At 39.0% G+C, this 13,219-nt stretch overlaps 1 protein-coding gene across 11 annotated transcripts in view; it reads left to right on the top strand.

The window, feature by feature from the left end:
• The window catches only part of SGK2 (serum/glucocorticoid regulated kinase 2), a 65,346-nt gene that overhangs the window by 36,624 nt on the left and 15,503 nt on the right, over positions 1 to 13,219 (top strand). For all 11 annotated transcript variants that reach the window (XM_070744789.1, XM_070744795.1, XM_070744788.1 and 8 more), the window contains 3 exons: positions 59 to 116; positions 7,305 to 7,354; positions 9,220 to 9,277. In XM_070744789.1, the coding sequence (XP_070600890.1) occupies positions 59 to 116; positions 7,305 to 7,354; positions 9,220 to 9,277 (166 nt within the window). The remainder of the gene's footprint in view (positions 1 to 58; positions 117 to 7,304; positions 7,355 to 9,219; positions 9,278 to 13,219) is intronic.

Raw genomic sequence — 13,219 nt, 5'->3', positions numbered from 1 at the left:
TCAGTGTCTCAGTCTTGTTCCACTTTTCTCAGTTAATCATTGTCTTTTTAATCCTCAGTGCTGAAAGAGTAGCTGTTTTAATGGACCATTCCAGAAGCCCAGAGCACAATAGCCAGGTAAGGGCTGAGATCTTTGTATTGGAGATGGGGCAATTTTGAACAAAGAGAAAATAAGGCAAAGTTTCTTAGCTGTCTTGAATCAGCCAAGAGAAAAACTACAATTTTCATTGTTTCGTCCATCTCAGGCCTGTATGTCCAAATGTGATCCCTTTGGAATTGTTGATTGGCTATTGATTATGGGAACTGAGGCCCAACACATCTAGAGAACACCAAGTTGGGGAGACTGCTGGGCTATCCTGCTATGGGTTTCTCTGCAAATTTACTATTCCTTGCAATTAGGTAGCTTTTGTCTTTTATTCATAGACGTGGCAGCATTAGCCAGTGTACAGTGGTCCTCAACTTACAACCACATTTGGGATCATTGCTTATCAAGGCAGTGGTTAAGTGATTTTATGACCTTTTTTGCCATGGTTATTAAGCCAATGTTGTTCAGTGAGTAATGTGGTCCTTAAGCAAATTCAGCTTCTCCCATTGACTTTGCTCCTGAAAGTTAGCTGGGAAGGTAACAATCCTATGATCCTGGGACAATTTTGCTCATGTGACCATGATGTTATGATGGTTGTAAGTGCGAGGACGGGTAGCAGGTCATTTTTTCCCCAGTGTTATTATAATTTCAAATGGTCATTAAACAGATGGCTGTTGGTTAATGGTTGTTGAGTAGGTTGCCCATAAATAATTCTTATTCAACTTCATAACTTTTTGTTTTCTATCTGTGCGCTGAAATTTTATGAAAAAGTTCACACGAGACGTTTGGACAAAGAGAACAGAAATGTTTATTCTCTCTGGGTATATCAAAAACGGTTTGCAAAGCGGGTACTCTTCCCAAGGGAAGAGACACTTGTACAGAAGCTAAAGAGCAGGTTATATAGTTTTTTACAAATCACAAAGGTACATAGAATTCCTCAACTTATCATAGGGGTACACAGAATTCCTTGCCCAAATATGGTCTACATCCTGCCTCCCTCTCCCGGAGATGAATAGTTTATTGGGTAAACAGCAAACATTTATCTTATTAAACAGCAAACATTTATCTTGTTAAAAACAGATCCCAAAGTGACAGTCACAAGATAAGGAAAAACAGGAAATCCTAATCTTGTTAACTACAGACAGACAGCAAATACTGATATTCTTAAAATAAAACTTAAATTATTTTATACACAATGGATTCTTCCTTCAATTCCTTCATTTCTCTTCTTTGTTTTAATACAAAGCTTTTTAAGATTTTGTTTTATTTCTAACAACTTGCTTTTTTCTTCATTATTCATTTTCTCTTCCTGAATAGTTTGCTGTTCATTCTCCAGTAATTTCAACTCGTCCCCAATCTTTTTCATTACCATTATAGTTTTAATTGATTATTGACCGGATACAATACTTTCAATGGAACTCTGGACAAAACTTCTAATTAAGGAAATAAGACATGGTAACATCATTAGTCCATAGATTATTCTCAGGCATGGTAATATTCTCAGGCACAGTCTTATTGGTTCGAGCAGTAATATTTAAAACTATCATTACTGTATTTCACAAGGGACATATCCAATATTAGGGGCATGGAGATTTATTCTATTTACACACCATCTAATCACAATCGGATTTTGTAGCATCCATTAACTTTCTGCTCATATGCTATGCTTATATTCCATTCTAAGGGCCATTGGTCCCCTACATTTGTTCCCCCACACACATAACAATTGGACACATTTAATGTCTGAGCAATAATTTTGGCAAATTTCTGGCTCCCTCTGGTACTTAAAAGGTTTCTCAATCTTTTCCCAAAAGTCTGAGAAGAAGGTCTTACTTAATGGGTTTCCTTCTTCTACTAACTTACTAATTTTTAAATAAAATAAACCTCCAGTGTCAATCCCAGATATTCCATGTTGGCTTCCCCATTTACTTATAAACTCTTGTGGATTATTTATGGTAAAATTAACAAAATTACACTTATTGTTCTCACAATTACTTTGCACATTTACTTTGGTAAGGTATCCACTGGCTCCAGGGTTAGTATTCCATGTGGCCCAACCTACACAATTCCAATAAGGACAGTATTTTTCATCAGTATTAAAACACTGTTCTTTAGTCTCCTCCCATTTTTGAGGACAGATATATTTGTCATTATATATATATATGTTCTTTGCCAATCCATATTCCCATATCCAGTGGGTACCTTGGCCAACTGGCAAGCTTCTAAAAGTTTTATTAGTAGGATTTCTTATTCACACTTTAGAATGAAGCTTTCCCTGATCATTTCCCTCCTTTACTTCTAACCAATATTGAACTGGGTTTTCCTTTGGATCATAACATGTCATTTTGCCTTGTTGCTTTCATACATGATATGCTATAACCCTAAACTGACACTGCAAAGCTTTTCCTGTACACTCATATTTGCTTTGGTAAACCAAAGTTTGCCCTATCTTGCTCCCTGCTTGTACTCTTTTATGCACTTCTAGCAATCATTTCCCTTCTCCCTTATGTCTATTTTCCCTCTTATTATTATTTTGCACCTTCTTTTCATCAGTCATCCAAAAACTCCCTGTTTTTAATATTCTGGTTGATTTTGTTATTTTAGTGTCCAAGGCACACCGGCCTGTCCATCCCATAGGTAAATCTGAATACAACTGATTTCCACATTTTATATTGACTGGAATCTTGTGAATAAAGGTGAATGGGATAGTCTTATTCCACCATCCACACATTGCCCATTTTTGTAATTCTGCATTCACCTTACATAATGGATCCTCAGCTCCAATTATAACATAACACTGAAATTCCTCCCAGAGACCACCCCAATGGCAAGGATGTGTCTCATCTTTGGGCCATTCAGTTACCATTTCATTAAACACATAAGTACATTTCTCTCAGTGCTCCCATCCCATTTCTCTCCCCTGTCCACCTTTTGCACTTATACAAATCCGATAACCCTCTGCTTTTCTCATTATCAACCCTAGCCATAATAGCATTACCCATCCTTCATTTCTCTTCTTGTGGGTGTACAGGCATCCAGGCTGAAAGGGAAAAATAAGCATTTTATTTTCTGGTTATCCGCAGCTTCAAGGGTCCGACAGGTTGACTTGTCCATGTATTGGGAGCACTGCTTTTCTTCACATGAGTATAATGAGTCCAGCCTCGTTCTGCAGTTCTAACAGTGGTATCTGTAGTCAGCAGCACCTGGAACGGGCCTTCCCACATAGGTTGGAGTTTCTTGAGCTTCCACCGTTTTATCAGAATCCAATCACCAATTTCTTTACTTTAAAACTCAGGACAGATGTTTGCAACAACAGGCTAGTTAATCTGGAATATTCAAAAGACTAGGACAATGATTGCAAATATTGTATCAGATCTTTATATGGAAATCTCCTGTTTTTAATCCACTCCCCCCTTAAAGACATTCCAAACAACATTTCATAAAACGTTAACCCAGTGTCTCTTTGAGGCTGAATTCTAATTCTCAACAGAGCTATAGATAATCCTTTGATCCAAATTAGCCCAGTCTCCATGTATAACTTAGTTAAACAATGCTTTATTTTACCATTCATATTTTCAGCCTTCCCAGAAAGGTGCAAGGGCTGTGTAAATCCCAATAAATTCCCAAACCGTTTCATAGTTCCCTGCACAATTCTCCCAATAAAGTGTCTACCTTAATCTGAAACAATTTAATCTTGTTCTGTTTCATCTACACATGGAAAAGTCTCCACCCATCCTATCAACTGACCCACTATTACCAGTAAACATTTAAATCTTCCCACTTGTGACATTTCTATAAAATCTATTTGTACATTCTGAAAGGGATATACAGTAATACAAGTAATCTTCCTTCTCATTGTCATTGTCTTACATAGTTCTTGTTTACCTTTTGGCTTACACATTTATTCACCACCTATTGTGCTGTAGTATATATTTTTATCCCAGTAAATGTTTTCAATACTGTGTCTATCAATCCTTGAGTTCCCCAATGACTCCCTTCATGTAATCTTTCCATTATTCTCCTAAAATAAGGTTGGTTTAATACTTGTACTACGCTTAGACAATCTACAACTACGTCTCCTCCGAACAACTGATTTAACTGTTGTTCATAAGATCATACACCATAACGTCCTTCCTATTAGTGACTTCACCTTCAACAACAACAACAACACAATAATAGATACAAACTAAATGTAAATCACTCCAAACTTGATTGCAGAAAATATGACTTCAGCAACAGAGTGATCAATGCCTGGAGCTCACTACCTGACTCTGTTGTTTCTTCCCCTAACCCCAAAATCTTCAACCTTAATGGCATATCCATTGCAACAATGTCCTTCCACTAATCTTGAAGATCCATCTATCACATTCCAAGCATCCTTTCTCCTTGTCCACTTCCAAATCCCCATCTTCTATCTTGGTCCCTGCCTCTGCCTCTGTCCCTGCCTCGGGAAGCAAAACCTCTCCTTTCTCTTCCTTTTCTCAAGGACACATCCATCAAGTCAGATCTAACTCTGGTCTGTAATTTAATTACTTCATCTCATTAATTTTATTTGCTTCTTCTTCTAAATCTCCTCTTAAAAACTAAGCTGGATTCAAGTTAACATCAGTTGCTAACACTAATCATTTGCTCCATAAGTATTCTCTCATATTTCAAACTCTTTCAATCCATATTTCAAACTCTTTCAATCCCTCTACTGGCTTTTTGGTTCAAGACCAAAAAGAGAGGTGCTAACTACCACAGCTCCTCCAACAATTAATTTTATGCTTTCTTTCAGTAACACTGAAAATATTTAAATCAGTTCTGTAACAATTTCTGAAGGGCAACAACTTGTGCTGTTAACAAAAAAAAAAGCAAGCCCTAAAGTGGAGCACCCTGTCTTCTAATTTATTATTATTATTATTATTATTATTATTATTATTATTATTATTATTAATCAATGTGTCCCACACAGAGACATAAATGCTCTGAAATATATTTGGGGCAAACTTTAGAATCAATGCTTTGCTTTTAGTAAAATGAATCAGATTCAACTTCCATTCAAATGGAAGCAAATTCTCATAGATTAAAACATCAAAATCTTTTCAAAATCTTTTCCATATTTATATATGTGTGTGTGTGTGTGTGTGTTTGTTTAATTAAAATTCTTTTAAAAACCTCAAATTATCTTTAAAAAAAGAATCAAATCCAAACAGTGAAAGGCTTTATGAATAAGCTGCCCATTGACCCCTCCTTTCTCAAGCAAGGAGAAGGGGGAGTGAGGGGGGGAAACTGTTAAAAGCGAGCAGCTACACTGAAAGGGGGGGCTATCCTTTCTCTCTCTTACTCCTTCAAGGCAAAAGAATCCTTGACAAGGAAAATGTTACATATATATATATTTACACAGAAATGTAATACTTTTCTCCACTCATCATTCTCTCAACAATTTTTTTCCCCTCCTTCTAGCTTTAGAAAATAACATACCGGTACATTTAGTTACAGCTTACTGTTTTAAATAATCAAAAATGCATTCACACCAACTTTTTCTTACTGCTTGTATACATCATTTTCATATCAAAATTCCATTTCATACAAATAAATCTACAATTATTCCAGGGAGCTTTTTCATAAGCTAATGAGTTCCATTCTACACACAAACACACACATCATTCATTTGCCGGCCAGTCAAACATATCACAATCAATCCAATTCTACACATCCTTATTATGTTAAATCCCCTATTAATCACTCAGCCTCTTTTCTTACTTGGAGTAAACTTCATGTTTTGGGGAATTTCCATTCTCCTGAAATCTGCATAGTAGTTGGAGGGTCTAAATCAATTTCCAGGCATTTTCAAAATCTAACTTTCCTCCTTTTGTTACTACACAGCTCTTTAACTCTGGGCTATCTGCCCCTTTAACTCTTTTACTTCCTTAAATAAAAGTTTTAACAACTCTTTCTCTTCAGGTTCAGAGTCTGAACCAGGCTCTTTTCTCTCTCTCTCTCTCTTTTTCTCTTTATGTCTGCAGACTCTTTATTTCCCATTATTTTCTTTACTTCTTGATCTTGGATTTTTAAGGCAGTTTTCCCACTAGGAGATTGAAGTCTCTTTTAGTCTCCAAGCTACCTAGCCCACCCGAGGCAGTTTTACCACTAGGAGATTGGAGTACTTTTAGTCTCCAAGCTACCTAGCCCACCTTTCCAAGAATTATCTCGCCCTTGGACGTTAATGGTAGTTTTCCCACTAGGATTTCCCTGTTGGAGTTTTGCACTATTGAGACTTTCAATTCACACTTCACCAACTTTCGTGCCTCCTTTTCTGGCCAATTCCCTCGCGGGAGGATGGAACCGCAAATCAGGAGTCAACTCTCACATCGTCCTGCAGATCCTCTAATAGGACCCCTCAAAAGGACGTCTCACCACACACACTCAATAGTCTCCAAACAACCTAGCCTACCCGCCCAATAACCGTCTGAGTAAGTAGTCCCTTAGTTGTAAAATGCCATAGCAAATTACAGGTACTTACCAGACCTGTGCACAGGGTTGCCCGGTCCTCGAGGGGCCTTCTATTATTTCTCTTTATCTCTTTGTCTCTTCCTCTTTCTGTCTCCTTGTCCTAGTGATCTCGTTTAGCCAATTTTACGGGTCTACCAGAGCCAATTGCCTATCCATGGAGGTTCGTCTTCTGTCCAAATGGGACAGGGTGCACCTAAAGACGTTCCTCCCTGGACAGTCAACAGGATGGAATCCCGGACGAGCCCCCAAGTTGTGCGCTGAAATTTTATGAAAAAGTTCACACGAGACGTTTGGACAAAGAGAACAGAAATGTTTATTCTCTCTGGGTATATCAAAAACGGTTTGCAAAGCGGGTACTCTTCCCAAGGGAAGAGACACTTGTACAGAAGCTAAAGAGCAGGTTATATAGTTTTTTACAAATCACAAAGGTACATAGAATTCCTCAACTTATCATAGGGGTACACAGAATTCCTTGCCCAAATATGGTCTACATCCTGCCTCCCTCTCCCGGAGATGAATAGTTTATTGGGTAAACAGCAAACATTTATCTTATTAAACAGCAAACATTTATCTTGTTAAAAACAGATCCCAAAGTGACAGTCACAAGATAAGGAAAAACAGGAAATCCTAATCTTGTTAACTACAGACAGACAGCAAATACTGATATTCTTAAAATAAAACTTAAATTATTTTATACACAATGGATTCTTCCTTCATATCTACAGCCTTCATCACCAACTGACAACATCAACCTGGGACCATCTGCTAATCCCAAGTAAGACCATGGAAAAGATCATTCATAGCACTATAGGATACAAAGAAAGGGATGTTTTTCCTTCTATATTATACAATTATTGTCTAGTTTAATGAAAAGAAGGACTAGGGATGACATGATAACAGTGTTCCAATATATCAGGGGCTGCCACAAAGAAAAGGGAGTTAAACTATTCTCTCAAGCACCTGAGGGTAAAAGAAGAAGCAATGGTTGGGAACTAATCAAGGAGAGAAGCAACCTAGAACTAAGGAGAAATTTTCAGACAGTTAGAGCAATTAATCAGTGGAATAACTTGCCTCCAGAAGTTGTGAATGCTCCAACACTGGAAGTTTTAAAGAAGAGATTGGATAACCATTTCCCTGAAATGGAATAAGGTTTCCTGCCTAAGTAGGGGGTTGGACTAGAAGATCTCCAAAGTCCCTTCTATTTCTGTTATTCTATCCCCCTCCCCTCCCCTCCCATCCCATCCCATTCCATTCCATAATATAAGGCTAGTTATTTCAAGCTGCAGTAAAACCCTCTCTTATAGGCTGCTAATTCTTTGGTAGTACAAGCAAGAAATATATGCAGGGCAAGCGGGGGTTGCACTTACCGGCTGCTACCAGTACGCTTTCTGGGATCGTCATAGGCGCACGCACGCCCCAGGGCATGTGCGTGCCTGACGGCATGAGATTTTGCTTCTGTGCATGTGCAGTAGGCAAAATCTCATGTGAGGATGCTCTTGCATGTGAGATTTCACCTATTTTTGGTGATTTCTTTGCTTCCGGGCATTTGCAGAAGCAAAAAAGCCAAAAACCAGCAAAATCTCATGCGCGCAAGCATCCTTGTGCAAGATTTCACTTGCTGTGCATGCGTAGAAGCCAAATTTGCATGGGCATGTCCAAGCACACATTGGGGGTGAGGAGATGCATGCACATCTCCATTTCTGCTACTGGAGCCCCGATTCCAGCCATCCCAGCTGCAACCCATTACGGATGCAGAGACCACAATGCATCCCAATGGTGGGGAGGGGTACAGGCAGAATTAAATTACAGCCTTGAGGAAAAGTTAATATTTTATACAAAGGTTACCTGGAACCCAGTTGTGGGCTTTGTTGTTATTTTCTGACCTTGGAATTGCATTGTAATAGCTCACAGACAATAAAACCTATATATCTCAGCTAATAAAACATACATATCCAGCTTCACAGTTGAAAGTAAGCAGCGGTGGGCTACGAGCCAGAACGCTAAATTGCGCTCGTAAGTTCTTGTGGGACCAGCGCAATTTTGCTGCTCCACCTGTGGAGGTAGCAAAATCGCGCACGGAGCAGCAGGTAAAACCTCACCAAAACACGGGCACAATTTTGCTACCTCCACAGGTGCAGCAGCAAAATTGTGTTGGTCCTGCAAGAATTTACGAGCTGCAGCAGTGAGCGCAATTTAGCGTTCCAGCTCGTAGCCCACCACTGAAAGTAAATCTCTATGTCCTGAACTACTTTGATTGCTTTTGAGAAGGTGAGCACTCATGTTGGAGTAGCCATTTGCCAGACTACAGCAGCAGATTATGGGAAAGTGAGAAACTGGTGGGGTGAGGGTGTTAATAGAAAGAGCTCTTGCGCCTTGAGTCCTGGACCCTTTATTTATTGATTGATTGATTGATTGATTGATTGATTGGATTTGTATGCCGCCCTGCTCCGGAGACTCACTTTAAGTAAACCCTGGGACATAAATTAAAGTAAAATATAACTCTAAACTTGTCAGTCTTTGTTTTATTCTCCATGCTGCAAAAATGTATTATGATTGATTTAGAAGTAGATAAGGAAATTCTAACTGATACAAAAGAAGGCCTTTCATGTATTTATTTTGTCTCTCTTTTCCCACTAATAGTGCCAAGCCAACTGATTTTGACTTCCTAAAAGTAATTGGCAAAGGAAGCTTTGGGAAAGTAAGTAACCTAGTTTGAAAAGTTTTCTTGTGGACTGCTTGTTCATCCATTCATGGCTTTTGATCTTTGGGAATTAAAGTAGCATTTTCACATGCTATTTTCCCAGTCAGAATAGTCCAATCATAAGGCATAGTGAGGAGGATCCCTTAGGCCATATATTTTGTATGCATGAAACATAGTAACTTCTTGGTTATTTATTCATAAGAAATGCTTACTATTAAATTATTCCCTACAAAACAGGGCAGAAAATGCTTCTAGGAATTTTTTTTCTTCAGTAATAAAATTAACCAATTTTAACTCGTAACACCTGGAGTTGCATGAACAGTATATAAATGTTGTAAAAAATAATGAGAGTGAATGGGCAGAAATATAATTTATTTTTCAACTGCTCATAGAAAATTGCCTTAAGCCAAACTTGCTTCCATGTTTACAAAGAAACAACAACAGTGAATTTGCTTCTGCTACTAATGATTATGATGATTGGCATTTCAGCGAAGCTATTCCATATAAGAAGGCACAAAGCACTACTTGTAGTACCTAATCTTTCAAATTGCCACTTTATTAATGGAAATTCAGACGAGAGATCTTTAAATAATTTCAAAATGTCTAGAAATGAATCCCTAGGTTCATCCTTGTATATTATTTGCAATGAAATGTAAAAGCTTTACCAGAGGTGGGTTTCAGAAAGTTCTGATCAGTTCTGGAGAACAGGTAGTGGGGATTTTCAGTAGTTCAGAGAACTAGTAAATACCACTTCTGACTGGCCCCACCCCATTTATTCTCTGCTGATTGGGAGAAACTGGGGATTTTGCAGTATCCTTCTCCTGGAGTGGGATAGGAATGGAGATTTTACATTATCCTTCCCCTCCAACTTCCACCAAGTAATGCCCACCAAGCCAAATCCACAGAACCGGTAGTGAAAATTTTGAATCCTACCACTGGGCCTTACCAATCATTTTTGCGGGACATGTTCTTATTATGTTGCTTCTTATTATGTTGCTTAGATATGGTGGGACATCATCGGCGGCGGGGGGGAGGGGAAGACGGATGACTGACAAAATTCAAAATGCTCAAAAAAGCTTCCCCATGAAGACATAGCTTTGTATGCCGCCCCGAGACTGCGGAGAGGGGCGGCATACAAATTTAATAAATAAATAAAATAAATAAATAAATAGCTGGGTGGCGGCTTCAATGGCATCCCTAGGGCCCCTGTCTTGTAGGCGTATCGCTGGAGGGCTTGGAGGGCTGGAGGGAGACTACAGCAGGAGTTGTGAGTCCCGCAGAGTCAGTACAGGTTTGGTCCATCGGTATGGGGTGTGGAAGCAGCTTGGGTCGGCTTGCCAGCTTGCAGCAAGCCCAGCAGCAGGAGGGCTGGCAGGCGAGGGGCATTGTGGCAGCGGCGGTGGTGAGGCACTGTGGAGCCGTAGAGAGCAAGCGTGCTTCTGCAAACTGGCCGCCTGAAAAAAGCGGAACTTTTTAAAAACAACCCAGGATCCGGGAAAAATTCCTAAAAAGCAGGACTGTCCTAATAAACATTAGTAACAAACAATTAGTAATTTAAAAAGGTAAAATATATTAAAAAGTTTTTTTCCATTTTTTAAAAAAAATGCACTCTGGTAAATCTGTCCTACCCCACCCTTCTAAGTTGTATGTACTATCTTTATATCTTTTAGCTTTTAAAAAAATTAATTGTTCGTATCCCAGCCACCTTAAGCTGTTCTACCCTCACAATAAAGATTTGATTTGAAAAAAAAAGATCAAATTCTATTTGGCTCAGGACCACAAAAGGAAGGAAAGATCCATAGGCCCAATAACACTGAGAACGCTCTGGTTTAACATCCTTTGCTCTGTATTTCAAATCAGCTCTTCAGGCATTTCTGTGGTGACGGTGTTTGACCTAGGCATTTCAATCATCTATTTCTCTGAAAGTATTATTGATCTTCTAGACGATCAATACTCCAGTAAAATGATTTTACCGTTGCTGCTAGCTCAGGGTCACTGAGATTATTACCAGGAGTCAGATAGCATCTTTTCTGACTAATGAAATGTATTAAAAAGCATAAAAGCTTTCATGAGTAGCAGTTCATTTCATCAGATGCGTTTCACAAAAGCATAATGCCTTTTAATAAAATTTGTTAGAAAAGCTGTTACCAGACTGCTGTTTTTTTAAATTTTTGCCACAATAGACTAACTCAACTTACTTCTTTCAATATCTACTAGATTACAGTACTCTAATTTCCCACTTTCTGCCCAGAACGGAGCTTCAGTTTCTCTTGAAAGAGGCCTGGATAAAGAGCCAAGTCTTCATGGCTCTTTGAAACACTAATAGGGTAAAGACCATCCAAAACGTTTTTCCAGAGGGCAGGTTATTTATTTTTATTTTATTTTATTTTATTTATTTTGTCAAGCATGCATGAGAAAAGAAGTACAGTGATACTTCGTCTTACAAATGGCTCGTCATACAAACTTTTCGAGATACAAACCCGGGGTTTAAGATTTTTTTGCCTCTTCTTACAAACTATTTTCACCTTACAAACCCACCACCGCTGCTGGGATGCCCCGCCTCCGGATTTCCATTGCCAGCAAAGCGCCCATTTTTGCGCTGCTGGGATTCCCCTGAGGCTCCCCTCCATGGGAAACCCCACCTCCATGTTTTTGTGATGCTGTAGGGGAATCCCAGCAGGGGAATCCCAGCAGCACAAAAATGAGTGCTTCGCTGGCAACGGAAGTCCGGAGGTGGGGTTTCCCAGCGAGGGGAGCCTCAGTGAAATTGCAAAAACACAGAGGTCCAGAGATGGGGTTTCGAGGACTTCGGTGTTTTTGCAATGCTGCGATTTCACTGATGCTCCCTTCGCTGGGAAACCCCACCTTCAGACTTCAGTTGCCAGCGAAGCGCTCATTTTTGTGATGCTGGGATTCCCCTGCAGCATCGCAAAAACACAGACGTCCAGAGGTGGGGTTTCCTATGGAGGGGAACCTCAGGGAAATCCCAGCAGCGCATAAATGGGTGCTTCAGCTGGCAAAAGGGGTGAATTTTGGGCTTGCACGCATTAATCGCTTTTCCATTGATTCCTATGGGAAACATTGTTTCATCTTACAAACTTTTCACTTTAAGAACCTCATCCCAGAACCAATTAAGTTTGTAAGACAAGGTATCACTGTATAAGTATAAACATAACATATAAACATATAAGTATAAACAGGTATAAATATAAGCATAAGAAATTAGTACGAAATGGGAACAATAGGACAGGGATGGTAGGCATGGTGCTGTGCTTATACAAACTCCTTTACAGACATTTTAGGAATGGAGTGAGATCCACGGTAGACAGTTTAAGCTTAAAATTATGGGGATTTGAGGATGTAACTACTGAGTTAGGTAGTGTATCCCAGGCATTGACCACTCTGTTGCTGAAGTTATATTTTCTGCAGTCGAGTTTGGAGCTGTTTACTATGAGTTTATATCTATTGTTTGCCCATTTATTATTGCAATTGAAGCTAAAGTAGTCATTGACAGGACATTGTAGCAGACAATTTTGTGTACTAAGCTTAGGTCAGACCGTAGGCAACGTAGTTCAAGCCCAAAGTTTCAAGCCTGGTGGCATAAGGTATTTTATTGCAAGAAGAGGAGTGGAGTACTTTTCTCGTTAAATACCTCTGGATTCGTTCGACGGTATTAATGTGCGATATACAGTGTGGATTCCAGGCAGATGAGTTGTATTTGGCTATTTATTTATTTTATTTATTTATTAATTAGATTTCTATGCCTGCCTTCTCAAAGCAATTAGGGTGGCGTACAACATTGTAAATAAACATAATATACATGAGAAATCTAATTATTTTAAAAGACATATACAAAGTTAGTAAAAATCTAAAACCCCTTACGCAATCATCCATATTCATCCAATTCAATCATTCATATCAGCTGGGGACAATCTTGTA

Source organism: Erythrolamprus reginae, chromosome 3 (genome assembly GCF_031021105.1).
Source record: "Erythrolamprus reginae isolate rEryReg1 chromosome 3, rEryReg1.hap1, whole genome shotgun sequence".
NCBI classification, from domain to species: domain Eukaryota; kingdom Metazoa; phylum Chordata; class Lepidosauria; order Squamata; family Dipsadidae; genus Erythrolamprus; species Erythrolamprus reginae.
This window is presented reverse-complemented; position numbering and strand designations above follow the sequence as displayed.